Raw genomic sequence first — 25,537 nt, 5'->3', positions numbered from 1 at the left:
CTGTGTTTGACAAGTTGCACATTTGCCTTGAAATTTTGATCACCTGGATTTCTGACAGAAGGCTTGTCGAACATGCACCAAAAATCTTACCTTCCACCCAGACTTTTGAACTGGAAGCGTGCAGGTCCCCCATCATAGTGCCATCAGGATTTACAGTATCACGAACGATCATTATTGTCAGTAAATATTCAGTTTGTAATGACACGGAGATTTTCATATACAAGACACAGGGTGGCTGGAGAGAAATTATTGCCATCAACACAAAATACTAAAAACAATCCTATAAAGAAAACAACTACGAGCTTCCTAATAAAGTTAACAGGCTGCATTCATCAGAATGAAAATTAGGTGGAGCCAGTGTCTTTTCCATATTTGAAGTTACAGTGTTGGTAACTGCAGCCCATACTGTGCTGTTCCAACAGTGAAATCTACTGAAGGACAAATTCTGATCAGCCCACAATACTTGTATTTCAGTAAAATAAGTTGTTTTGCAGAAAAAAAAAGGTATTTTACTTTCTGAAGATGTGAAATAGAGAAAAGTTAATGTGACTTACCTCTGTCTCTCCAAAGACACCTTAAACACTCATCACCAAGGCATAAAATACATTTCAGGTACAAACCCTATTTGTGTGTACTTTACTATCTGTATTATTAACCTGATAGAAACTGTAATGAACAGAGTAACAGTGAGTTACCCCAGCTACAGCCTACAGCATGCTGGTTTGCACTCAAAGATCTGGAACTATATTTAAAAAAAAAAGAGACTTGCTTGGTAACATTATTGAAACAGAGAAATCTGTAATCTAAGCGCTATTCCAGGGACAGTTTAGACTGCTGTTAGCATTTTGTCCAATAAGGCAGGCATTTTTTTAGGGACAATATTAATTAAACTGGGATATGATGACTAAGAGATCAAATACGAAGTAACAACTCTTCCCTGTTACAGCCCACAAGCCATTCTCTGTTCAGGTTTTCTTCCCTCTTAAATGACTCATCATATTCAAGCATTTTATATATGGAATGTTCTTGGGATAAACGCATCTGAGCTTAACTCTGGAGATCTGAATTCCTACCTGCTACATACACAGAGTGACCTTACCAAGTCAGTAACAACCAAACCCATTACCACTTTGGCAGAAAAGTTACAAGGCAGGTATAGCTGCAGTTAAATATGGGGAACATGCAATGGCAAGACTCTTTCCCTCTCACCTGTCCTGGAATATGTACGCTTTTCCTTGCAATTCTAACTGGCAGGAGGAGAGCACTTAGCTGTCCATTCAGTTATCTGCCTTTGACCAATTTGGTTTAACCTTTTCTGCTTTTTTTAAAAACAGATATTCTAAATTCAGATGGAAAAAATGTGCTGAATTTTCAGTAACCAGGTGACCTTCACATTAGAAGCTGGAGTGCTCGTGTCACTCAGAATTAATTTTTCTGCAGCTGCCAATTGGACCTGGGTTGGTGCCATTGTACCGTGACCGAGGATGCCCTGGCTTATTCCTTATATGTGGAACAAACTTTTTTCTTACGGCTGAAAATCCCACATTCTTAAATACACTCAGTTTATCTACAGGAATACTAGAGAAAAACTTAAATAACATCCATATAGGACAGAACACCAGTCTGCATACTTTGCTTTCTACATCCAAATAGTTTAGAGCACTTTTCTGGAATAGATTATATTTATCTGCAATTTGTAAATATAAACTTGAGCATAAGAAAAACTCAAATCCTTGTGACCAGTTTCACGTCACACATCTCTAACAGTGGAACGGTGGCACGTCAGTCTCCCTTACTAATACTACCAACGAGCTACAGCAGTGCTCCATTCACAACCACTACTTCAGACGTTCTGGCTTCTCCCAGACTTCTCCAGCCAGTGACTTCTGCTGAGTGGCAGTTTTTCTTGTGAGTCATCACAGATCATGAGGTTTTAAATTCAAACCTGTGATAACAAAGCATATTTTGTTGTTCCACCAGACTGCTGTGTATTACAGCTGAAAAGCTGTTGCTCCAATTCCTTAGCTTGGTCTACTATGTGTACTGCTGGTGGCACCAGACATGAATCAGGAGCATAATCTCTGGCTGCCAAAAATCCAGGTGTATTTACACTTGGACAAGCAAAAACATAAATGTCAGTGCTTTTGTTTTCCCCAACAGAGGCAAAATAAGTTACGCTTCCAAGAGCACAATTGTGCTGGTACAGCTGTTCTTTATGTAACTGCTATTCTGGGATTGCCTTGCCAGTCCAAACACATGCACGTTACACCAAGAGAGTGCTCAGACTGGACTGGCACAATATAGTGCTAAAGAAAACAGAAAAATTTGCAGCTGCCATACCGTGAGGATACTAATAAGCACACATCTATCACATACTACATCCGTAAGTAAAGCAGACCAACACAGGCAGATTTATACTGCAAAACAACTGGTGCTGAGTACTTATCCACGCTATGTGCATTTCGGACAGTTTTGCTTCCAGCTAAACCCATTACTGGTTGGAGTGCACATAGCGCATTCCCAAAGTGCATCTACCAGTTCCATTCCATCTGCAAACAGCCTAGTCCCTGTGATCCAAGGTTGCCCAGAAACGTCAGCCAAAGCACAGTAAACAGCGCTAGAGAAAAAATCCTGTAAAGACACTGCTAATCAAGCTCAGGCACCAGTGCAGACCCCCTGTAACTGAAGGACAGTGAATTCCTCTCTAAATGCCAGCAATTCAAGTGAGACATGGCAAACATCAAGTGGATAAATGCATTTGACTCTGACCTTGCCTCTGGTTATTTCCAGCAGCTATTCACGGCAAAGCTGGAACAGAGGGAAGAGTAGCTGTCTCGGTCACCTTTCTCTTGGAGGAGCACATTCTTTTAGCAAGAGGAAAAAGCCTCCATTATCGAATACTAATTATGATGTGCCACAGGAAGAGACGCTATTGGCTCCACATACTCTCCAGTTTATTATTTAATCTATCTTAATTAATGTCTGAGAATTGACGTGGTTTCCTTTGCAGGACAGAAGCAATCAATGTGTTTACATAGCCTGGGAGGTTCCTGACCAGGGCTGGTGTTGTGCCTGGGAGGGCCAGCACATCAGCCGAGGCACCTGTGAACACCTCCTAGGGCACTTATGGCAAGCACAGAGAAGGCCCTGTCCTCCACAGACGCTACAATGAGAACAAGCTTGTAAAATAAAGCTTCGTAAAACCAGCTCAGCTCCAGAACATTTTACTGAGAATATTTAAACATATACTGATTATCAAGGATGTGCTCAAGTCCCATTAATTCAGAGCAAACTACATGAGAACTAAACATGCTTCCAAGTGCACATGTAAAGGCCAGCTTGTACAGTTGTTTAAATTCTCTTAACTTACTGTTAGGTAATCATGATTGCAGAGACCAAGCTTACAGCAGCATCACGACATTTCATATTAATTTTCATAGATAAAAATGTATTCTGCATGAATGATTTTCACAACTATTATTTCTATGCTATTCAAAATAACGTCAAGAAGTTCATCTCCCGCACCTGTGTAACAATCCTAGCTTCAGTGGAAGCTCTTTCATTTGCACACAAGGCTGCTGTTTGGGTTCCAGTTGATTTTGGTTTGGGGGTGGGTTTTTGTTTTTTTTTTGTTTGGGGGAGGGTGTGTATGAGATCAAAAGATGACAACACTGACTGCTCTAACTCTTCACGACGGAGATCAGGACTTCAGGTGTGCTTTTACCACGTTTTAAGAAAAAGCAAGGTTTTGCCTGTTAAGACAAATAGCGAATAATGCAAACTCTACAGCTTTAATAATCAACGTGATCGCTCAAGCTGATATTTAGTAAAGATACAAAGACAGAAAATAAGATAAATCACAGAACAAGATGGAAAAGATATACTCCAGTCTGCAAAGGAGAAGGCAGATTCCAAGTACCCTGAGGTCATGGCAGGAAAACGGATGCTCCAGTCAGTTTTAGACATTCAGTATTTGAGAACCTTTGTGTTTTCTACCCAAACTTGCTGCGCTTGGAGTGTAATCCAGCCAGGGCAAGGAACAAGTGGACATTTGCTTTTGGGAGGGGAGGTGGTGGGCACATACTGGCTGTATTTCAGAAAACTGACTACTGTAACACTTGCTCTGGGAACATTCCAGTCAACACATTCTAAAAAACAAGATGAAGGGCCCCAACCTGGATTATTAGTGAAATATTTTCCAATTTCTTACCAGGGTAAGTATAACCATGCAACAACACAGAACTAATAAAACCCAACACACACAACAAACAACATGCACCTGAAAAATACAGCACTCTTGAAAAGGAAATACCAGAAATGGACTTGACTTAAAGCTCTTTCATTCCTCAGATCTCATGAAAGATTTTACTTCATCATCACGCAAAGTTAAGGGCAAATTAACAGAAATGTATGTGCAAAGATACACAACATCAATAATGTCTGATCACCAGATTGACTTCATTCTGATTCTAGTTTTGAACAAAAAAAAATAATTATGAAACAACTTCAAGCAAAAAAAAAAAAAAACAGAATTGAGTTTTTACAGATTTTATTCTTTCACTGCCATTTTGATAGAAAAAGACAGAAACCGAAAATCTCTTGCAAATTTATGACTTTGAAAAATGTTATATGTAAGCCAACTTAGTAAAATGCTAAGCAATAGTTTCCTATAGACTTTTTCCCATTTGTATCCTTTAAAACTGATATTTAAAATCCTCTTTTATTCTTAAAAATACTTTTATAAAAATAAAATGCTTTTACTATAGCTGCTTTACCTTTTCCCAATGGATTCACTGCAACTATAATTTGCATACAGTGAATTAAGCATTTCATTAATACCTGATCATTTTTATGGACAAGCACCATTTGCTGGTAGCTACACTGCAGTCCTGATCCTGTTTCCACTGAAGCCAAAGCTCTCATAAGCCTCAAGAGAATTTTAAAAAAGCTCACCTTCTTAACTACTCTAACATAAAAAAATAACATCAGGGAGTTTGTTTCTTTACTGTTTAATTGTCAGAAGAAGCAACTCCCAGATTAGGAATTTTGACTGAAGCAAAATAAAATTTATTTTTATCTGGTTTTACGCCTACGCTCTGACTTGCTTTTCTTTTGCCTATATGCAAAAAACAGAAATCAATTTTCATTATTACAGGACTGCTATAAAAAAAATAATATTTATAAATGCTTCTAGCATGCAAGCATTTTGCTTGCCATTTTGCAGTGTCCTCAAAGAGAATGCCTTGTTGAAGTATACACTGGTGATTATTTTCTTAAGATACAAAAAAATCTGATACAAACTCTCAGTATGAGCAAGCCATCAAAGCAAAGGTTCTTTTTTAAATATGCACTTGTGAAATTCAAATTTAAGACAGTTATGGTTATTTCTTTGCACCCAAAAAGAACAATAACATTTCTATTCATACAAATATATGATTTCAACAGTCACCGATAATAACTGGTTAACTGGTTCCTACAGCTCACAAAAACCAGTTTGGATGGCTCCAAGTTCGAAACCATGGACAACCCCACAAGACTGTATTGATCATCTTGCGATCAAGGTGGTCAAAACGTCATTTATATAATACTGAATCAACAACCTGTGACTACTCATGCAAGCAGTCCTGGTATTTAGAAGATATTTAAATGTGCAAATACAAAGGAAATAATTGACTAAATGCTACTTTAGCATCTGCTGGCAATTAGAAATCTCAAAATGGCCTTTCACAGGACTTCCCACTGAGGTGAAGTCTGATTTACTGCTGCCTCTATTATGGACTGACACACACACTAGTGAGAAGGCCTGAGCGCAGGGAGTAGTTGCACATCTTTGTGAAGAATACCAGAAATGTTGCTACTTAGTAATAACTAGTTAACAATCAGAGGCTTTTCAAAAGAATACATTCAGCATATATACAGAAAAAAACAGCAGTGATCCATTACTGACTTGATATTCAGCATTCAAAGTAACTCAAAACTGAACATCGATAGCAGCAAAATAACTTCGGGTTTAAAAAATCTTGGTATTAGCTAAAATCTTCTATCACTTACACTGGCACTGAATAATTGAAAAAAGCATGCATTTAAATAGCTTTTTAATCCACAGATGTTAGACCATATGAAGTGCATCTTAACATCCAACTTTTTCAGCAGTGTAAGACTGCAATAATGTCACCTTACAATAAATAGCTGCTATTACTAAGAATCTATAAGCAATCACTCCAGGCTTTAACATATTATACCAATAAGGAAAGGAACTCAGAATTGCTCATGTACAAACCAGCCAATATAGGTAAGCTTCATATTCATCTTCAGTTTGCAAACAGATCCCTACTCCTCACCTGCCTGCTGGAAGAAAATAACACCATTATTGCCGATTAGACTGACAGGAAACGAGATGTCACAATACATGTAATTTTATTCCACTCAAAGATAAGCAAGTCTGCTCCCATTTCAGTACAAATAAACAAAGACAGAACAGAATTTCGTACCTACTCTCAAACCAAGTTTTATAAATAAAGATATATTGCTGTACTATCTACAAAAAACAAATGCGAAGAATTGGCCCTGCTCTGCCCTCCCCAGGCAGAACACTGCACCATGGCACTGCTGAATAGTTTAAACATTATCAAAGCACTCCATGCTACAAAGATAATGTACATTCATTTAATTCACCCTGGCATCAGCTACACAATCTGAAAAGTGTATCTCAAAGAAAAAGCAAAGTTTGATAGAACCTTCTGAGTGAACAATAAAATAGCAAATGTTTCCCCTCTTCTGAACTGGAAACATGTTTGAGTCTACTTGAAACATCTTCAAAAAAACCCAAAACACCCCCACAAAAAACCAGTGACTTTGTCTTGGGCAAAGATGGCCTTGCCTCGGAGGCAGGGTGATACTTAAAAATTAATTTCTGGAGTATAAATTGCTCCTTAATATAAGAACAGTTTCTTCTTTTGGTTTCAGCCAAAGGATTTGCAAACCTGATAGGCTATGCTACCAGTGTATTTAAACTTTTGCTTTCCCTACTATTTTTTAGCTTGTGGAGGCTGGCACAAAAGCCTTACTAGAGGTCAACGGCTTGTTCTCTCATTGCTTTTGTTACAAACCATTAAAACAGAAAGTTGCTAAGTGTGCAGTTTGAATTCATAGGTGCTTGTTTTCCACTGGTTGACATCTGCATTGATCATGTTGCGCTCTGTGAAAGTAACCCGTCCTTCTGAATCTACGAGAATGACTGTGTTAGTCCTGAAACGAAACAAGGGTAGAGGGTTAAGCCTTACATCCATTACATAGATTTGCAGGGTCCCATCCCTCATCCCCAAGGTTTTATCCCTTTAACTGAATTTTACTTGATTAATAATAGAACAAATTTAAAGCAGTCACTACAGAGTTAAAACTTGCAGCAGCCTAATTTTGATTTGCGTTACGCTTTGCTCCAGCACACACCTATTTCTGATTATAAGTTTTTTACCTTGTTCCATAACCTGGACTACGAACGCATACAGCTGCATACTGGTTCAATATAGGACGTATATAATCCTTGCCTTGGTCTTCAATTGCAGGGTCTGGTAATTGGCTAAAAAAGTAGTAATAAAAGAAGTTAATTCTCCAATATTAACACATTCATCCATCTTGAACCAAGGTACATCGATCAAGTATTTGATAAAAAATAGTCACTTTTCAGAGAGTACAGGAATGTGAACCATGTTCAAAACTAAAGTATGAGGAAAGCCAAAGATAAAGCAGCTTGTAAGCATTTTTCTCATAAGATTGTTTCAAGGTCTTTATGTTTCGTCTGAAATTTTTTCACGCCTTGACAAGTTTTACTTTTCTTGTTATTCTTCATCTGTCTTTCGGTATTTCAATTTCTATTAATATATTAATGATCAAGTAATTTGAGGCACATGACAAACGATCATTTTTCCAGTTAGACTTCAGGAGTTCTTTTGTGTCAAAGAAAGACCTCTCTGCTTCCTTTGATCTTATCTGGAACACCTGGAAAATACCTAGGACAATCCTTAAAATAAAATTTGTGAAGATGCAGCAGAGGACAAGGTGAATCTGTGCCCAAATTTCCTCACTTATGTTACTATCAAAGCTTGAAAGGTACTTAGAAACATAATTATAAAACACATCAAGCTTCATTTATTGTAATTAAAGAAGATCAGCATCCCACAGAAGAGAAGCTAAGGTCACAAAGGTTACTGCAGCAATCCTACACCTGTGGCTTCCCATTCACATTGTCAGAACATAGTCTCAAATGCCAGTCATAAGAGCATCCTCTTGCAATAAAGATTCTAATCGTATTTATCAAAGTTCAATTTAACTATTATTATAGCAGGTTTGTGTGTTCTAAGCTCTTCCCATCTTCAAGAAACAATCCCGTTTCTGCCTCCTAGCACGGACCCAGCTGTACCTATATAAAATGTTGTTATTCCTCAACGATCACTGCACTGCTGGCAGGCTGCAGAAGAGGAGAGAACAAACCAGACTATTAGTCCAACCCTACTCTCAGAGCTCACCCTGATATGTAGGGCAGACATTGCAATTTGTTACACTGTAACTGACCTGTACATCTAATCGGGATCATTTTCTTTGTGGTGGTGGTGGAGAAGCAGACCTGGAGGTGTTTCAAGGACAATAATAGGCATAATTACTGTGTGAATAGAGCAACTACACTCTTGCTTCTCCATTCTCTGTCTACTCGAGGTAGCAGTACAGAATATCTAGCAGCCACTAATACAAACCTGCTCAGGTAAAGAAGTGCTTTGTGTGCAGTACAAAACCAAACCTTACCCTACAGTAAGCATCCACAAAGCTTACAGTGAGCAACTTACATATCCTTTGTCTTGTACTCCTTATCTGTACTAACAGAAGTGCAATCTTGAAAATAAAAGGGCACAGAGAAACCAGTGTACAGTCTCTGAGCACTAAGACTACAGTAATAACGCTACCTGTGCCTGCTGCTTAAAAATCAACATTGTCAGTCAGTCTCTGTGGAAAGAAAGAATACTACGTTTGCTCTTCATTACCCAGGTTTAGTGAATTAATATCAGACAAAGGTTTCTGTCAAAATAGTTTCTACATGAAATATTTCAACTGATCATATCACACTTGATGTAAACTCTGGCTATCACATTCTTACGGCTCTTCATTGTTCATCACTGCAAGAAGCTCCTGCACCAACTCTTCTTTGGAAAGTTCTTGACTTCTCTTGATCACTTCTGTGAAAAGCTGCTTCCCATATTGAAGTTTCTTCCATGGTGTATCCAACAGAGAATTACTCAATCCATATATTCCTATACATAAGAAAAAGATCACCCCAATCAACTTATTAAGCTCTGGAGCAAAGAAAATTAACTTATGTACTGCACAAAAAATAACTGTCTTATCCCACAGTCTGAGGGAGAAAACCAAATGCTATCAGCAAATTCATCATGAATCTCTTACGGTAATTTGTTTATTCATTCTATTGCCAGCTTTCGTTCTACTTCAAAAATAAGTAAGATCATTAAAACATGTATCAAAGATGTATATATCATGTGATAAAATAAATAACTACCATTTCTTAACAACTGTTCTAGACCACTATTTCTGATGGTTTTACTGGGAGGGGAACTAACACACAACCACAAAAACCAAAATATTCAGTTCAGAGCATCATTGCTTTAAGCTTACTAAAGTTACCTGAATTTGAGATTTTTCAGCACTGTTATTAACATAGTGTATCTATGATTACAAGTGCAGCTTGTAATCATGAGCTTGTTGAGTTTATTTCTGTCAAGCACTTTAATCTTTCAAACTTTTCGTGTCATGAAATTAATGAAGTCCACAATAAGGAGGATACGAGATAAGTTTAAGATTTAAAGGCAGTAACAATTAAGTATTTACAGACCAGGCCCTGCAGATCACTTCTAGCTGCAGAGTATCTACATGCTTACTAAGTAATTCAGGGGCCAGGGGAATCAATTTAATTGGAAAGGGCATTCTGGTGATTTGCAGTTGTCATTACAGATTTCACAAAGTTTTAATACAATTTAAGTGATTCCTGAGCTAATCTTTATCTGCAGTATGCTATAAAAACACACAACACATTCCTAAAGAAGAGTGACAGTAGACATGCATCTTACACTAGGCCCTTACATTTTACACTAGTCCCTTAAGCACTCCTCTGTGCTAATAGTTCAGTACTTTGTTTCACAGTTTCTATCTAATCTGTATTTGCAGAAGTTACTTTTAACCTCTGAAAAAAAAACCAGAAAAGGTACAACTGAATTACACCATTTTTCAGTGTAGTCTTCTAGAGTTCAGCTGGTTTTACTCTTGAAAAAAACACTGCAAAGCAATGTATGATGACAAGAAGGAAATTTCTCTTTAGCATTCACTGCGTGCTTATTTGTTTGGATTGTGGTGACAAATAAAGATTACCAACCTTGTTTCCTCCTAAGGTACATCAAAAAGGAATTTTTTGAAGCATGGAGACCAGAGCTACCTTCATTACAGTCTGCAGCTACGTAAGACTTGTGATTTAGTTCCTCATTACAGCAAGTAGACCAGATTGTTTTTAACTTTTGGTTTCTGTTTTGGGTTTGGTTTTTTTTTTTTTTTTCATTTCAATGTTTGTATTCAACCAGTTTGTGCTGTGGCTGTACAAACTAACAGCTGGTTTCCAAGAATTTATGCTACAGGAATTAGTGGCCTGCTGGCAGCAACATTTTGACCATTAACCTAAGCAGGCAAAATCAGCCACTGCCATTAACGGTTATCAAGATGCTGCACGGCTCAGAGCCTTTTATGTGTCTTTGTCCATTTAAATTGGCTTTTTAGTGATGAATTCTGTACTACTGGTCTATGCAGCTGGCCTAGATTTAATATTGTAAATCAATCCACCTGCTAAGACAGAGTTCTGTTGTTTTTTTTATTTTTGAAACCACTTCTGTCACTGGGGGAGCAACATCACACCACGCCCATAACACCGCTCAGTAAGGAGAGTGAGGGTCAAGTCCACAAACCTCTCAAAATCCCCTTCCTCAAGCAGGCTTCTCTCCTTCAATCACAGGAGCATCCACTAACAACAGTGCAGGTGGGTGCACTGACAAGGATAGAAACTCTTAATGAGCTATCTATTCTTTACTGAGATGTATTAGTTAATAGTTACACGAATTTAAGAACATTTAATTTTCCTAATTTTTTTTAAAGAATGCAAGAAAAAAGTTAGCAAAGAGACAATGCTGAAACAGCTAAAGTACTGGACTTACACAGCTACATTCTGACTCTCGTAAAGTAGCAGGAGTAATATTCAGACCTTTCTGAAGAAACCTACCAGGATTTAGGAAAACAGGTTTCTGGTTCTCCTTTGTTTCCATAGTAGCAAATTACATCTCCTTTGGTGGTACTGAAAAATACAAATAAGAATTTCTCCTTGAAAACCCATCAGCCTCTATATTTGATTACACTCTAATTTCAGGCAATCTTCAACCACAGCAAAATGTTTCTCCACTGCTACTACTATGGTACCACAGCCCAGAGATTAATTGAGGCATTCTATTACTCTCCCCCTCTCAAAATGCCGTATTAGCTGTACCATTGTCAAATAGCACCACTATCATTTTTAAACATTAACTGTAATAAAATTCAGTAAAACCCCAGAACTGCTGCATGGAAAGTAGCCAGGCTTAATGACAAAATTCTGTATGGTTTTTAATAACTGGAGATTGAGTTACTTGAGGAAACAAAAGGACAATCCAACACAGCAAGTGATCTTTTCCCATCATCGCTTTTGAATCACTGCTGCATTTGAAGAGGCCAAGTACTGTGGGACATTCCATCTGGCAGAAGTAAATTTTTTGGCCACTTAAGGCAACGCTGTAGGGCACAGTTGGGTCCTTTCAGTTACAGCTATGCATTTTCAGGCTGTTTTTCAGATAACTGTAGTTCCCATTTGCAAGCTCTTTCCCTACTCATGGGTTCTGACTTCAGCACTTGCTCTACCCTGTGCACAGTTTAGCAGGGGAAATCTCATGTAACGTTCAAAGACAGCTTCCAACATTGCAAATAACTCTCACTTGGCAGAGGGGATACCTTGAGCATACGCAGATAGTGAAGGTTTCGTAGTCTTACTGATCCTGACAACACAAATACCAAATCAACTGGTAAGGAAAAAAAAACACCATGAGGAAGTCAACGAGCCTTGTGTGTCTTGTGGAAGACAGAGGGTGGGGAACAGATTGCCATTATATGGCCACTCTCAGCATTCCTCAATCCCATCAGGTGACTTGAACTAATGATTCTACAGGTGGCTACCAGCTGGTTGGGGTTGTTTTGGTTTGGATTTTTTTTGTTTTAGTTTGCCAGGACACAGCCATGAGATCACATAATTCCATGCTTCACTCTAGTGATTTACCTGTTCCCAGTGGAAGAGACTACTTTCTTCGGCTGCAAACACTAACATAGGTACACGAGATGCCTGGGATCTTACAGGAATAAAAAAGGAATGGAGTTCAAAGGATCCTTAGACCTTCTGTGAGGAGATCTGGGTATCTGAGTTCAGTTATTGAAAACCCAAACCTTTGAAAACAGGATGATGTTAATCATCTTGCTCAAAGCATATTTGTTATGGCCCTCGCAAAGCCTTACATAAACAGAGTCTAGACCCAGGCTGAAAAATGGAATGGAAGTTATACCTGATGTTCTCAAGTCCTTGTTTATTAATGTTAGGCAAGGATCACCTGGCAATTTCAGCAGTCAGACCTTTTCTCTCCTCAGCAATCTTTATATTATTTATATGGCCAGTTATGGTTAGCATTAAGTCATGTTAAGGTGAATGACGTGTCTATTTCTTTCCTACAAACCTGGTTCCGATGGCTACATTTGGAATTGGCACCTAGTCAGTATTAAGACTTGAAAGAATCTCTTGGCAGCTAAGAAAAGAGAGCATTGAGCTGAGCAGTCATTAACACACCAGTCCAACTTCTTGGCCCCAGTCGCATGCTAGGATACAAGAATGGCTATACCTCGTAAAGTACACTGGCACACTGCCTTTTCCATGAACAGGGGCATAGAAAAAGCAACAAGTGAAGTATTTCGGTCACCTTGAGCTGCTGAACTGGTGTGGTTTCATGGAGCAAACTACTTATATTGTATCTCAAAGCAACAATTAATACTTTAAAAAATATAATCCATAAGTAAAGTCCAGCTGGAATACAATATAGATAATGACTAAGCATACAGACTAACAAATAAACCCAAGTTAAAAAACAGGAAAAGAAAGTTGAGCTGTAGTGGACTATTTCAGCAATAACATTTAGGTCATTACAAAAAAATTAAAACTACAGTAGCAATCACAAATATACTACCAGGACACTGTGTTATTAAGCAAATAAAGCAAAGTTATTAAAGTCATTATAGGGTTTTTTCAGTTAATATATTACAGAAATTATTTATTGCTGCATTAAATATCTTCTCACGTTGTTGAACCTGTATCTGCTGTATAAACTCTGAGGCTAACGATCAGAGCAACTGTATCACCTGAGGCCTCAAAGAACAGAGTTTTACATGGAAAGAGATGAACAGCCCAAGCAAGCCCTTGAACACAGCTGTAAGACAAGGCCTGTCATAAAATAGACCACATGCTGAATAAATAGGCACTACTGACTTCCTTTAGCAATAGCTTTCTATGTGAAAGAATATTACCATCTAGCATCTATTCTTGAGATTCTTGTGACTGAGAAATTCAGTAACAAGATCCCCTGTAGTTTAACAAAAAGATGGGGAATACACACAAACTGCAGGGTCACTAATTCCAGATGTCTGTATCTCATTGTTTCTACGTTCTGCATTCCCTCAGATGTGTTTTCTATTACACTTACCTCCACTGCAACACTGCTGCTGCCTTTGGTCAAAAGGAGACTGAAGCCTTCCAAGAGACTTCTGAAATGGCGATACTTCCAAAATCTAGTTCAATGTGCCAATTGGCTCCTTCCCTTTATTGTCTGGCACTGCCTATTCTCTTCCTACTGTTTACAGATGCTCAGCACTGAACAGAAAGGCAAAAGCCAGGGTGAAAAAAATAACTGTAAGCTTGATCACAGCTACAGCCTCAAAATCTTGTCCTGGACTCTTCTCTTCCTTCCCTGCTTTACAAATATAGACACCAATTTCACCAGAGAAGTAATAAAGGCATAAATAAAGTGGTGACAGCGGGACCCAGTGGACATGCTTTATTTTAAATTTTAGCCATAGCTTACAGCAGAAAGAGAAGAAACTAAAAACTACATAAAATTATGCTCTTAGATACATAATTCTGTAAAAATGTAAGCAATAGTAATAAATATTCTAGGAAATATTCTAGACAGCATAAATTTCAGTAGTAATAGATGCTTCATAGCAACAAGACATACAGACTTTGCCAGAATTACTTCTTAATGCTAGTGAAATATAAAGCAGTGCCCTTCTGCATCCCAGCCCTGCTCCAACTTCAAGGCAGCTCCGAGTCATATTCAACAAAAATGTAATCAGAAAGGAAAAGACAAAAGTAATGAGGCAGTGAAGCTACAGAGGGCACAGCTGTCACCAAGTGATCACTCCCCTGGGCACTAAGCACCCACCTTCTTACAGGGTGAACATTTCACAAGCAAGGACACTGGGTTCTTCTATGAATAGCGTGTGCATGTATTTTTTTGTGAAGGAGAAAAGATGAAATTTGCAGCTTGAAATGCTGAACAGTAGTTTCAATTGTTACGATTAATCTTCTTTTCTTCAATGTTCCTGAGCTAATCGAAAAAAACTCTTCCGGTCTGAAGCTGAAAACACACCCAAACCAGCACCTAGAAAGCCCAAACATGTCTACACAAATACAACCTACTATGACATAACATGGTGAAAAACTGGATATTCACAGCATACAAAATCTGTGTGAAGCACTCCTCTGGTTTTGTTGTCAATGTCTGAACACTTCTTCGGTGTTGCCGTAATATTTGGGCCAGGTAGAAGCTGACACCAGAGGAAGAAATAAGATAAAAAGGTTTTTCAGAAGCTTTTTCCTTCTCTTACATAGGATTGTCCACCTCATCAGACTTGCAAATGACTGAGGATCTACACAGAATATTTAAAACGTGGCAGTATGGAACACATTAGAGAAGTACACGGACACATCATTTGCATGAGGGAAGTCACAAGGAGCAAGACAGATGTACTCTGCAGAAGGTGGGATCAGGACAGACAATGCTTGAGAAGAAATGTAAGTGAGCTCGCAGAGCAATCATGAGAACTTGCCCATCTACATTCTTTCCACATCAGCAGCCTGATCCCATCTCACTGTTCCCTGGAAAGGCTCCCAATTCTAATCTCAGGAGAGCAATCATATCCCTCCCATGTAGCCTTCTCTTCATAAGAGTTTGGAATGAAAGAGGCCATGTTCTCAAACCTGGTCACACTGTTCAGATTTTTGATCTTATAAAGGTCCTGCTCTACAAATTGTTCAGTTAACCCTTCTTCCCTAACACTTTTTTTTTCAGTTTGCTTTTTTTACCTCATCAACGATGTTGCTACATAACTAACCAGCTGTAGATTCCGTATTGATAAGAAATGATCTATACAGTCTCTATATATTTATGTATTACCTATTTTGTATTATATATTTGTATATCTATTTCCCCTAAACACACACTCTCCAACTTCACTGTTCTGGGGATCTGCAGTTTCTGCTGGGACTCAGTCCTATCCATCAGCACATGAAGGATAAAAGCTGTTATCAGCCACACTTCCCTCTCCAGATCAGAGCATGTAAGAGTACATTCTAGTACCTCTATTTTCAGTATGTTTACCAAATGAGTCAACACAGGTGATGGTAATAGTTTATTAACATTCCCCCTGGAGGGACTGAAAACTGCCTGTCACCGGCAAGAGCAGAAAGGCTCACATGAAAGGCCTTTTTCTGCAGCTCCCTCCAGCTGACCTGTTTTGTAAGGGACACTTCAGCTGTTCCTCATAGAGAAAGTGATTCCCTCCTATGACACAGGGATCTTACTGCATGTCAACAATATGGGCTTTAGCTTACAACCTGTCAGGGAATCCAGACTTGCTGGGAGAGGGACAAGAAGCTGCCACTTCAGAATGTCCTTTGGAGTAGTCTGTATTACGCACTTGGCAGTACAGAACACAAGTGAGATGTTGCCACAACAACCCTAACAAGTCTGAGATGTCCACGAAAGCCTGAGCAACATTGCAGCCATGAAATTTGTTGGACATAAACACGTTTCCCCAAAACAGAAATGCTGTCCTGAATCATCAACAAAAGCAGCCCACTGTTACTCCAGATAACACTGCAAAAGGGAGAAAGAAGGAAAACTGCTCTGAACCTTAAGCAGACTTCTTCTTAGGGACTGCTCCAGCCTCCGATAACCTTGTTCCTCTCTAATCACACCTGCTGATACTCGAAGTTGGAGGACTAGCAACAATGCCTTTTTAGAAGCTAATTTTGCAGCCCCACAAGACTCCAAACAGACAGTTTGCCATGTGCCATACACTCACTATAAAGTACACTTAGCAGCATAATGGGATAAGTATTCATGACTCTCATACTCGGCAAGTACAGCAAGATGATAAACTGAAAAAAATTAGAAAACCAAAACTACTGACTATTTTTTCTAATACAGTACTCTTCTAAAAAAAGAGAATTGAACGGTGTTTTCGATTTACCTCACGAGATGCCACAGAGCAAACAGATAACACTGAAAGTGTCAAACCCCTGTGCATGTTTAAAATAAATCACACGAAGCCGTGGAAAATAAACTAGTTTTTACAACCCGTATGGTGGTTCCAGCTCTCCTTCTCACATCACTGCACCTATATAATTGAGCATAATGTCACCACAATAATACAGAGAGAAGATAAACATTTATTTTCCCAAAACATCTACCTGAAACTCAAGCATTGTAAATCTCTCTAAATGTGCTGCCTACAGTCAGCAATATCATGGGCTCAGATATTCCCCTCACCAACAGTTTGTCATTTACACTTCCAATTTGAGTTTCCTCTCCATTTCACAACACTCTACTAGAGCCAATCACTGCTTGTCACACAAGAGAAGAACATGTTAAGAATAGTCTTCAATATTTACTTTGAACAGTAATACGGCCCAACGAAACAGCATTAACTACTACAACACTTTCTACTTACAGAGAAAAGTAGCTTCCATTTATATACTACATTTCTCTGAGGAGTACTTCTAATTTCCTAAAATGACAAGTTTACATATCTTATAGAAATTGCTCTGCATCATCAGCTTGCCAAAACTTTCATTTCATCAAGGTATCCAAGGCTAAGGACATGTCAAAACGGAGAAGTAAATCAACACATACAGCTTTCAAAGTGATACTCAGCAAGGAATTATGACTTGCATCACCACACAAAGACTATTCAATTAAGCATACAATTCCCTGTCAGCCCAGCATGCAAGAATAAACAAACAAAACCAACACATGAATGATTGCCTTAAAAAATGTCAATTGGATCTACTTTAATATCATTACACTCGCAGCCATTATAACTATTCTGTTTACTTAGACTAGAATAAAGAAGTTCCAACTTACTGCTTGCTGGGTCACACCTGAAATACTATGTTTGCTTGTAAAAACAGTAAGATTATTTCTTCTGTTATGTCTTCAGTTACAGATAGCTTTCCAATTTATGAAATCTAGCCAGGCAGCAGCATGCAGCAGAGAGCACAAAAAGTTAAATCCTCTGACCACGGTAAAAAGTAGCCCAAGCAACAGAAAAATTTTGGGAAGTATCTGGTGGGTAAAGAACTTGGTAAGTAGGGAGCAGAAATAACAGAGAACTACAAACCCTGTACTTGCCTAACCTGTTCCTGATTAAACTTCTGGAAACAGAACCTATGTGCTTATTTCTAAATGGGCACAGCAAGCAGAGATACACCCCTGGTATCTTCACAGGTGGCAAGCATCTGCCTTCCTGTGTTCATCCTCTTAGATTTCAATTGCCTACATGAGTTTCATTTCACATTCCTACTATATTATAGCAAATAAAAAAATGAAAACTAATAGCATGGCAGAATTTTAAATAAAGGCCTTTCTTATTTTTTTTAAGAAGACAAAGCACTTGGAGGTAATTGGGAGAGTAGAGAAGAAATGACAGGATAAGTACTGAACCACCAATCTGAATGTGGTCTAACACAGATAGTGAAAAAATGTAAACACTAAGGCTAGTTAGTGGACAGAGTGTTAGAAATTCTTTTCACTAAAATCACTAAATACTATGGGCTACTGCTTTAAGGGTATGTGGTTTCCCAGAAGCATGCACAAAAGCTGAGTGAGAGAAAACAAACAGATTGTGCAGGATCTGACAAGATCAATGCTTCTGCAGAAATTTTTCTAAAGCAGAAGTGTGCTTTTGGCAATTTACATCTGCACGAAGTATGCACCTAACTGAGAACTGACACAGAGCCTGGAGGTGACTTAGGCCCGATTTCTATTCTTCTGAACCAGGCATAATGCAAATAAAAATTAGCATATATACTTGTGCACACACATGCACATGTGCCAACCACACTGACTATAGCCAAGTATCCAACATCCTTTCTTGAGTTAGAGAAAATTAATTTCATGTATTTGTTACATACTATTTTTTTAATGTTTCAGCAAAGATTAATGATACACTAAGTCTGATAGGAACAATACCTTGAAAGCTTTCAGCTGCTCTAACCCTGCTACAGCACGCACCGTTCAGATAAAAAAATAAAATGCTGAGAAATTACAGAGCCAAGGTTTTGTGTTCTCCAAAACACAAGCCACATAGCCTTCAGCGGAAGGCTTGACTATGGCCTGTAAGGGAAAGAGTCACGAGAGGTTTTGTGGGAAGCAATAATTAGAATACAAGATAGCCCTCTATGTTTGAAAGATGAAAAAATAACAAAGGCAATTATGACTAGAGTAACATTGAGATCTTACATGCCAATTAGCAAAGAAGAGCCCTAGCTTTACTTTGTGACAGGCTTCTGTATCATTATACTTCTGTGTTAAGAATTATACATATGTCACTGCTATTATCTTTCTCCCTTTGGTATTAGAACTGAAATGTTTTGTAGACTTACTTCAAGTCAGCTGCTAATAAATTAAATCCATTGTAAAGATGTCCTTCTACTGAAACCTTCTTCAAGTAAGAGTAGCTGTCCAGATCTGCAGTCAAGAAGTTTGTTACAAGAGCACCTAAGAAAGAGAAAGTACATAGAGCAACTTGTATGTGTGAAGTCACCGCTCTGACAGGCTTGGTAAAACAAACAGTAAGACAATTCCTGCTACCAATAGGGTGTAACAGCGGAAAACAAACAAGCCCAAAACAAACAACAAACCTTTAAGTGTCTTACAGCATTGCATCATGTTTACATTAATGTTTTTTACTCTGCAGAACTCAGGCAAAGAGCTCTTGGTTAAAATTTCTACAGAATTCACGTTTACTAACTATGCTATACTGGATGTGCCTTTCCTCTCCTCCCACCTTACCACCCTTTCTTGTCTTGCTTCATTTCCCCAATATGTGACCCTAAAAAATAAACACAAATGATACACTTTGTTTCTCTCTGTATAATGTGTTTTTGCCATTGCAATATATTCCCGAAGAGGTACCATTTGAAAATTATTTACAAACAGACCTAGCTTTACTTAAAAAAACCCCACAGATCCACTCTTTCCAAAGAGTTTTTACTCCCATGATTTCTGCTACCCCGCTTTATCAATGTGTGGGGAGAAGGGACCACAATAACCTTTGACGCTAAACTCCAACATAAGCAAAGTTGCATGGTTTCCCTTCAGTGTTTGAACAAGAACATTTTTGTAAGTCTACAGTAATTTAAATCTACCTCAACGCTCGTCTGGTTGTTCTGACTTAATTAGATTTGCTGTCAAGAGAAGACAGTTGGTGATGCATTTCTTGTCAGAATGTAACTTCAGGCTCTAGGCACTACATCTTGTTTTACTTTTGCCTGCTAGATTAGAATATCATTATCCAAGCCAAGTTCCCAAACAGGTACGCAAACTCATCAGTTCACAAATTCATTTTACAGCATACAAACATTTAATATGTCCATAAAGTGGTGCTAAAAAGATTAATACTGTAACCATTCATGCGTTTTACTGGGACACCAGGGCTTGCTTGTTCACTTTCTTCTTTTCTATTTCTACTCCTTCATACCTCTTCCTTTTGGCATTTTTATCAATCTTTGGCTGCATATAGTTTGTCAGGGCTGCCATCTTGCCTTTCTTACTGATTCCCAGCCACGTCCCACCTTCTTTTCCTTCCTCCATATCCAGACCTAATGGAATAAGCAAGAGTTAGGCTATCATGTTAATTAAAAAAATAATAAAAATCTCAAGCTTAAACCAGAATTTATTGATGCAGATCCTGAGTCTTGATGAGGCCAAATAAAATGCAGCAGGTACAAGGACTCTCTTTCTGGACAGGTGAGGTAAGCCCACTTAAAGTACCTGACCTTCAATTCCTCACTGTCAAATATTTTCCAAGCTACTGCAATATTAGATGATGAGATAATTAGAAAATTAAATGTAAAAAAAAAAGCTTAGCCTATATTCTAGAATACATATAAAACTAAATGAGCCTAGAATGCTTGTTAGCTCAAAAGCAAATTTCAGATGATTAAGAATATTTCCAAGTTTAAATTCACAAGCAATCAGAAAAATTTGGAGTAAACTAGGTGACTGATAAAGAATCTTAGACTCTGGTAACAGAAATGGACCCACAAAAGTGAAGCCCACAGACAAAACCCCTCAGGAGTCCAAGCCCCCAAAATCCTACAGCCTATTTATGAGTTCATGTTAACCAGGAATCATTTAATGGAAAACCAAAAACTATTTAAATATACAAAGTATACCGTTAGAAAACTTTTAATTCTGAATCATCATGTCATAAGAAAACTTTCATTAGATGATCAAATGAACAGGTTTGGGATCTTTATTCAGAAACCCCTTTCTTCCGTCAGTATCTAAAACTTCAATATTGAGTTTAGCCATACCACATCCTGACACGATACTTTACTACTGTTCTCTGCCTTAACTGAAAGGCACACAAAAGAAATACCATACAGCTTTGCTGACCAACACCCAGTGACTAACACTTAGCAATTTTGGGAAAGGAAACTGCTGCAAGTGAAACACATTTTTTCATTTTTAAGTCACACAAAGAATAAAATTTGATTTATTTTGGTTCAACTTGCTGCTTTCTTTTGAGAAAACAGTATTAAGTCAAAGGCATATCACATGGGATCTCCACAGACAGACCCCCTGGATGGAAAATATATCAGTTTCTTATGCCAAACACAGACAGAGCTGACCAGGGAATAAAAGGCAAAACTTCAAGGCTCTTATGTTTTCAGGATCGTTTGTCTGTTTGTTTTAAACTCCTTCATAGCAGGAGAAGCAGCATCCAGAATGTCTGGCACAAAACAAATGTCAGCCAGATCTTCAGAAGGAGGGGAGCTGCAGTGCAGTAGAAGTAATTTAACTTCACAGGTCTCCCTGCCAATGACAATAACAGACAATATCAACAAAGAGTACCTGCAAAGTTAAAATCTTGCATTTAAACAATGCTTTGTCTTCCAGAGCTTCATTTCCGTTTCCGAGAAAAGGCAGAAGTATCGATTATACTTAAAAATGACTACAGATAGATTCCTTACAAAGGGGAACCAGTCAGCTGAGTGATTGTACTATCAGTTCAGCAAAATGTAGACATGAAAGCTAATAAACTGTTGCATAAATAACTAAAATTATTCTGTAGCCTATAAGTTATTAACTGGTAAGAAATGAGAAAGTTTTCACTTTCTTCAGGCTTGGTTTAATGATTTCAAGTCACTATTACAGACAATGAGTCTGTGGAATAACTAATTACACCTATTTTAAAAGGTATTTCGGTGGATCTGACAAAGCTCAAGTAATTGCTTGGGATGGACAAGTTAATTTGATGTACTTCCACTGCACTGCTTGCACTGAAATCAGTTAAGGAATATAAAATCGGGGGGAAAAAATACAAGATATTAAAATACAAATAAAATAATAGCAGCATAACTCATTCTTCAAACTCATGACATGTCTTCCCTAAAAATATAGACCCAGCAAATTTCTTATCAGAATTGCAACACTGCACCCCAATAGCAAAAAAACTGGGACATATTTCCCACATAAATTGTATGAAACCCATTCAAAACAACAAGATATACATACCACTAAGGATCTCATTGCTGCTGTCCCAAAAATCTGCCGATTTGGATGGTCTGTGGTAAAATTCATCTCTATTAGCTGCTAGAATAAGCCTGTAGAACACAAGGGGAAAAAAAAAAAAAAACAACTATTACTTACAAATAGGAATTTCACGGTACAGGCAGGAACCGAATCCAATTCTTGCCACATCATTAGCTCATTTTAAGTATGAAACCATCCTTTATCCTCCCATCTCACCTTTATCACACAGCGTGAAGGCAGAAAAAACATCTGACAGTTGCTTGTCTCTCAGTGTCTTGAGACACTCACCAAGTCTGTCTCATTGTGAGAGGCAGCTATTATTTTCAAAGAATACGACTCACAACGCAAGAGATTGAATTAAGACGGCATTAGCAATCTTAAGATTCCTCAGCATGTGAAGTTACAGCTTACAGAAAATTTATACGTTACTTACAGATTTATAGGTAACACCAAAAAGTCTGACGCGTGTGTTTTTACCAGTTGATTACTTAGGATCATGTAGTCACAGTATTTTCTAATCTAACTTCGACACTTAAAGCTCTGTTTATGTGGTTCGAATATACCAGTCAGAAGCTTTTGTTTGTAAGTTCTCAGGACAGAGGTAGGTTTGATAGCTTTAAAGGTCCAGTCTTACAGAAACTGGTCTGAAAAATGACAGCGTGCTCAAGGAGGTGGAGAAGTAAAGGGAAAAGGCATGGGGGTTTGTGACAATGAAGTTGGGGGGGAGCTTTTTCCCCTATGCTGTTTTTGTTTTGTGGTGTGTTTTTTCACACATGTAGCTGCTTGCATAACACGAGTTCTACCAGAACAGCAGGACAGAATAGTTGAATTGTTAATGAAAGTCAGCCCTTGCAGGAGAGAAATTACACGCAGTTCTGGAGGCTACACAATCAGGAGGAAGAAGTTATCAAAAATAATATGCAATTGAAAAACGGTTCTGGATTAAATCCATTATTTATATTTAGAAAGAAATGCATCACTCCACAAGACCAAGTGCTGTTCTGACAAAAACTGTGCTGTAGCTCTTCATGTGCCACCTAAAATTTGATAATTTTAGAAAACAGATACTAAAAAAAGCACCAGACATTATTAGGAAAGGGCAGCAACAGAGAATTCCGCTAGCTACGCCTGGTTCCCTCTGCTCTTTACTTTGATAATTATTGTAAAAGGCACCAGCAGATTTGCAAGACCAAGTCAACATGATATTTAAAAGGCAACAGACACACAAGACAGGACAGGTCTTCAAGAGTTCCAGGCTTGGCAGTAATGCAGATCTGCCAAATTCAATAACACCAGTTCAAGCCAGTCAGGCTGTGAATGTAAAGCAGGTAAGACTTAAAGAGTCAGTACAGCCAGGGGCTTCAGAGGAATTTAGAACAGTTGAAGAACAGGAATTTGACCGTTGAAGAGCAAAACAAGTCCATTTCATCCAGCAGAAGTTATTAAAACAAAGCAGCTTGTTGGTGTACTCCCTGCAGGTCATACAAATACCTTACTGAATGTATGCAACAGGCATTTCATTGGCAGTGCCAGTACTAGAACACTAGAAAGAAAAGCGTAGCCTAATCTGCAAACGCACATCCATCTTCTGAAAGGGTGAAAGTTATTATTTTCTGTTATTTAAAAGCAATGGAAGACAGCTTCAGAAACTAAATTTAATGACTTCCTGCAACATCAAATAGATGCAGGCTGGCTATAAATAAAAGCTTAAGTTAGATATATTACTGGGTTTCTGTCCTGAGAACCAGCAGTCCGACCCTGCCATTTTCAAACCTGCAGATGAGCTGTCATTTGATGCTGTTCTTCCATCAGTCTTTTTTTCAGTCATTATTTTGTAATTTAAAACAAAAGTGGTTTTTCATTGGTAGACCATCCTCATCTGAAGAGCAGGTAATAGATTTAGCTCATCCAAGCAAAGGGCACAAACCCACTGTAGCCATAGGCAAGCTGCATGCTGGAGTCCGGGCAACAGGAGACTGCAGACACACCGGCACACAATTCCACTGCTCCATGCCGTGATCCAACAGCTGGAGCTTCCAAAGGCCTGCTCATTATTACCTGTAATGAGACCTGCCTTTATTTCAGTTGGGAGATTTTGAGTGTTCCCCATTCTCTCCAGCTATGTTGCTTAATATTTAATTCTAATGAAATGCCATCTTTCAGAAACCTGCAGATTTTCTCAACCAGTTTCCTACAACCTCGGTATCTGCTTCACTGTCAGTTCCTCCCACCAGCCGTGTGCCAATTGCATTTACACGGCAGAATCCTAGTTTGCTGCTATAAACTGAAGTCAGATCATGTAGTCTTCTTTCTAATCATTAAGTCACAACACATGAGAATCAATTCCAACAAAATCTCATTACTTCACTCAACATGCAAAGGTACTGACATTTTCTGTATGACTCCGGGCTTTTTTGCAAATTCATCTTTTCATTAACAGTTTTTTAAAACATGATCGAGGTGCCAGTTGCACATTAGAAATATTGCACATAAAGGATTAGAATCAGCTACGGAGAAAATAAAGGCTGACATCAGTGGCATCCTTTCTGTAAGGAAGATGCTTAGCATTTTGCCCAACAAAGCATCTGTTGGGAACAACAGCACATCTGCATTGTTATCTTTCCAATGCCAAATAATCATAATATTGTTCAATTCAGACTCTCATTATATCTCTTATTCTAGCTGTTTCCAGTCTCTGATCTATAACTTTTCAGGTGATTTCCCAAGTTTCTCTCGTCTTGCTTGAATACCCTCCCTTTCGAGCATACATCCTCCAGGTTTTTGTTTAAATGAACATCTCTACTGTTAAAAACTGGTTTGCCTGAAGTGCATTTCTCATTTTCCAAGTCTCCAATTATATTTTTGTCTTCAATAATTTTTGACACAAACTCATAGTTTGTTTACAGTATCTAAATACTAAAAATAAGGGAAGTATTTCTGGTGCAATTGAATATTCCCCATCTCAAGTTTAATACACAGATTCTTAAATTTAGCACAAGGCTAGTATACAGGTTTGCTATAATCAAAACATCTTCATTTTGTCTTTTATGAAATATAATCATACTCAAAAGGAGCAATATTAAGTGATCCTCATCTTCTAATAAATTGCAAAAAGCCTATTCAGCTATTTTTATAGCTGAAATAATTCAACTGTATTAGGATTTACGTATTAAAATTTATTTTAATGTTGAGGCAGGGATGAAAACATGAGAAATCATTGCATTAAAGCAATTTCCTACAATGTAATTCAGTTCCATAAAAAGACA

The 25,537-nt window shown here is 38.1% G+C and overlaps 1 protein-coding gene across 1 annotated transcript in view; it reads right to left on the bottom strand.

Annotated features, from left to right (window-relative positions):
- Positions 1-4,532: 4,532 nt before the first annotated feature.
- The window catches only part of TANGO2 (transport and golgi organization 2 homolog), a 31,797-nt gene continuing 10,792 nt past the window's right edge, over positions 4,533-25,537 (bottom strand). The window contains 9 exon segments of the mRNA XM_054082679.1: positions 4,533-7,248; positions 7,475-7,579; positions 9,149-9,302; positions 11,327-11,345; positions 11,347-11,398; positions 19,115-19,229; positions 19,744-19,747; positions 20,202-20,332; positions 22,254-22,342. Of these exon segments, the coding sequence (XP_053938654.1) occupies positions 7,128-7,248; positions 7,475-7,579; positions 9,149-9,302; positions 11,327-11,345; positions 11,347-11,398; positions 19,115-19,229; positions 19,744-19,747; positions 20,202-20,332; positions 22,254-22,342 (790 nt within the window). The 3' untranslated portion in view covers positions 4,533-7,127.

The sequence above is a fragment of the Cuculus canorus genome, chromosome 17 (assembly GCF_017976375.1).
Source record: "Cuculus canorus isolate bCucCan1 chromosome 17, bCucCan1.pri, whole genome shotgun sequence".
NCBI classification, from domain to species: domain Eukaryota; kingdom Metazoa; phylum Chordata; class Aves; order Cuculiformes; family Cuculidae; genus Cuculus; species Cuculus canorus.
Note: the sequence above shows the minus strand (reverse complement) of the source record. Positions and strands in the feature narration are given on the sequence as shown.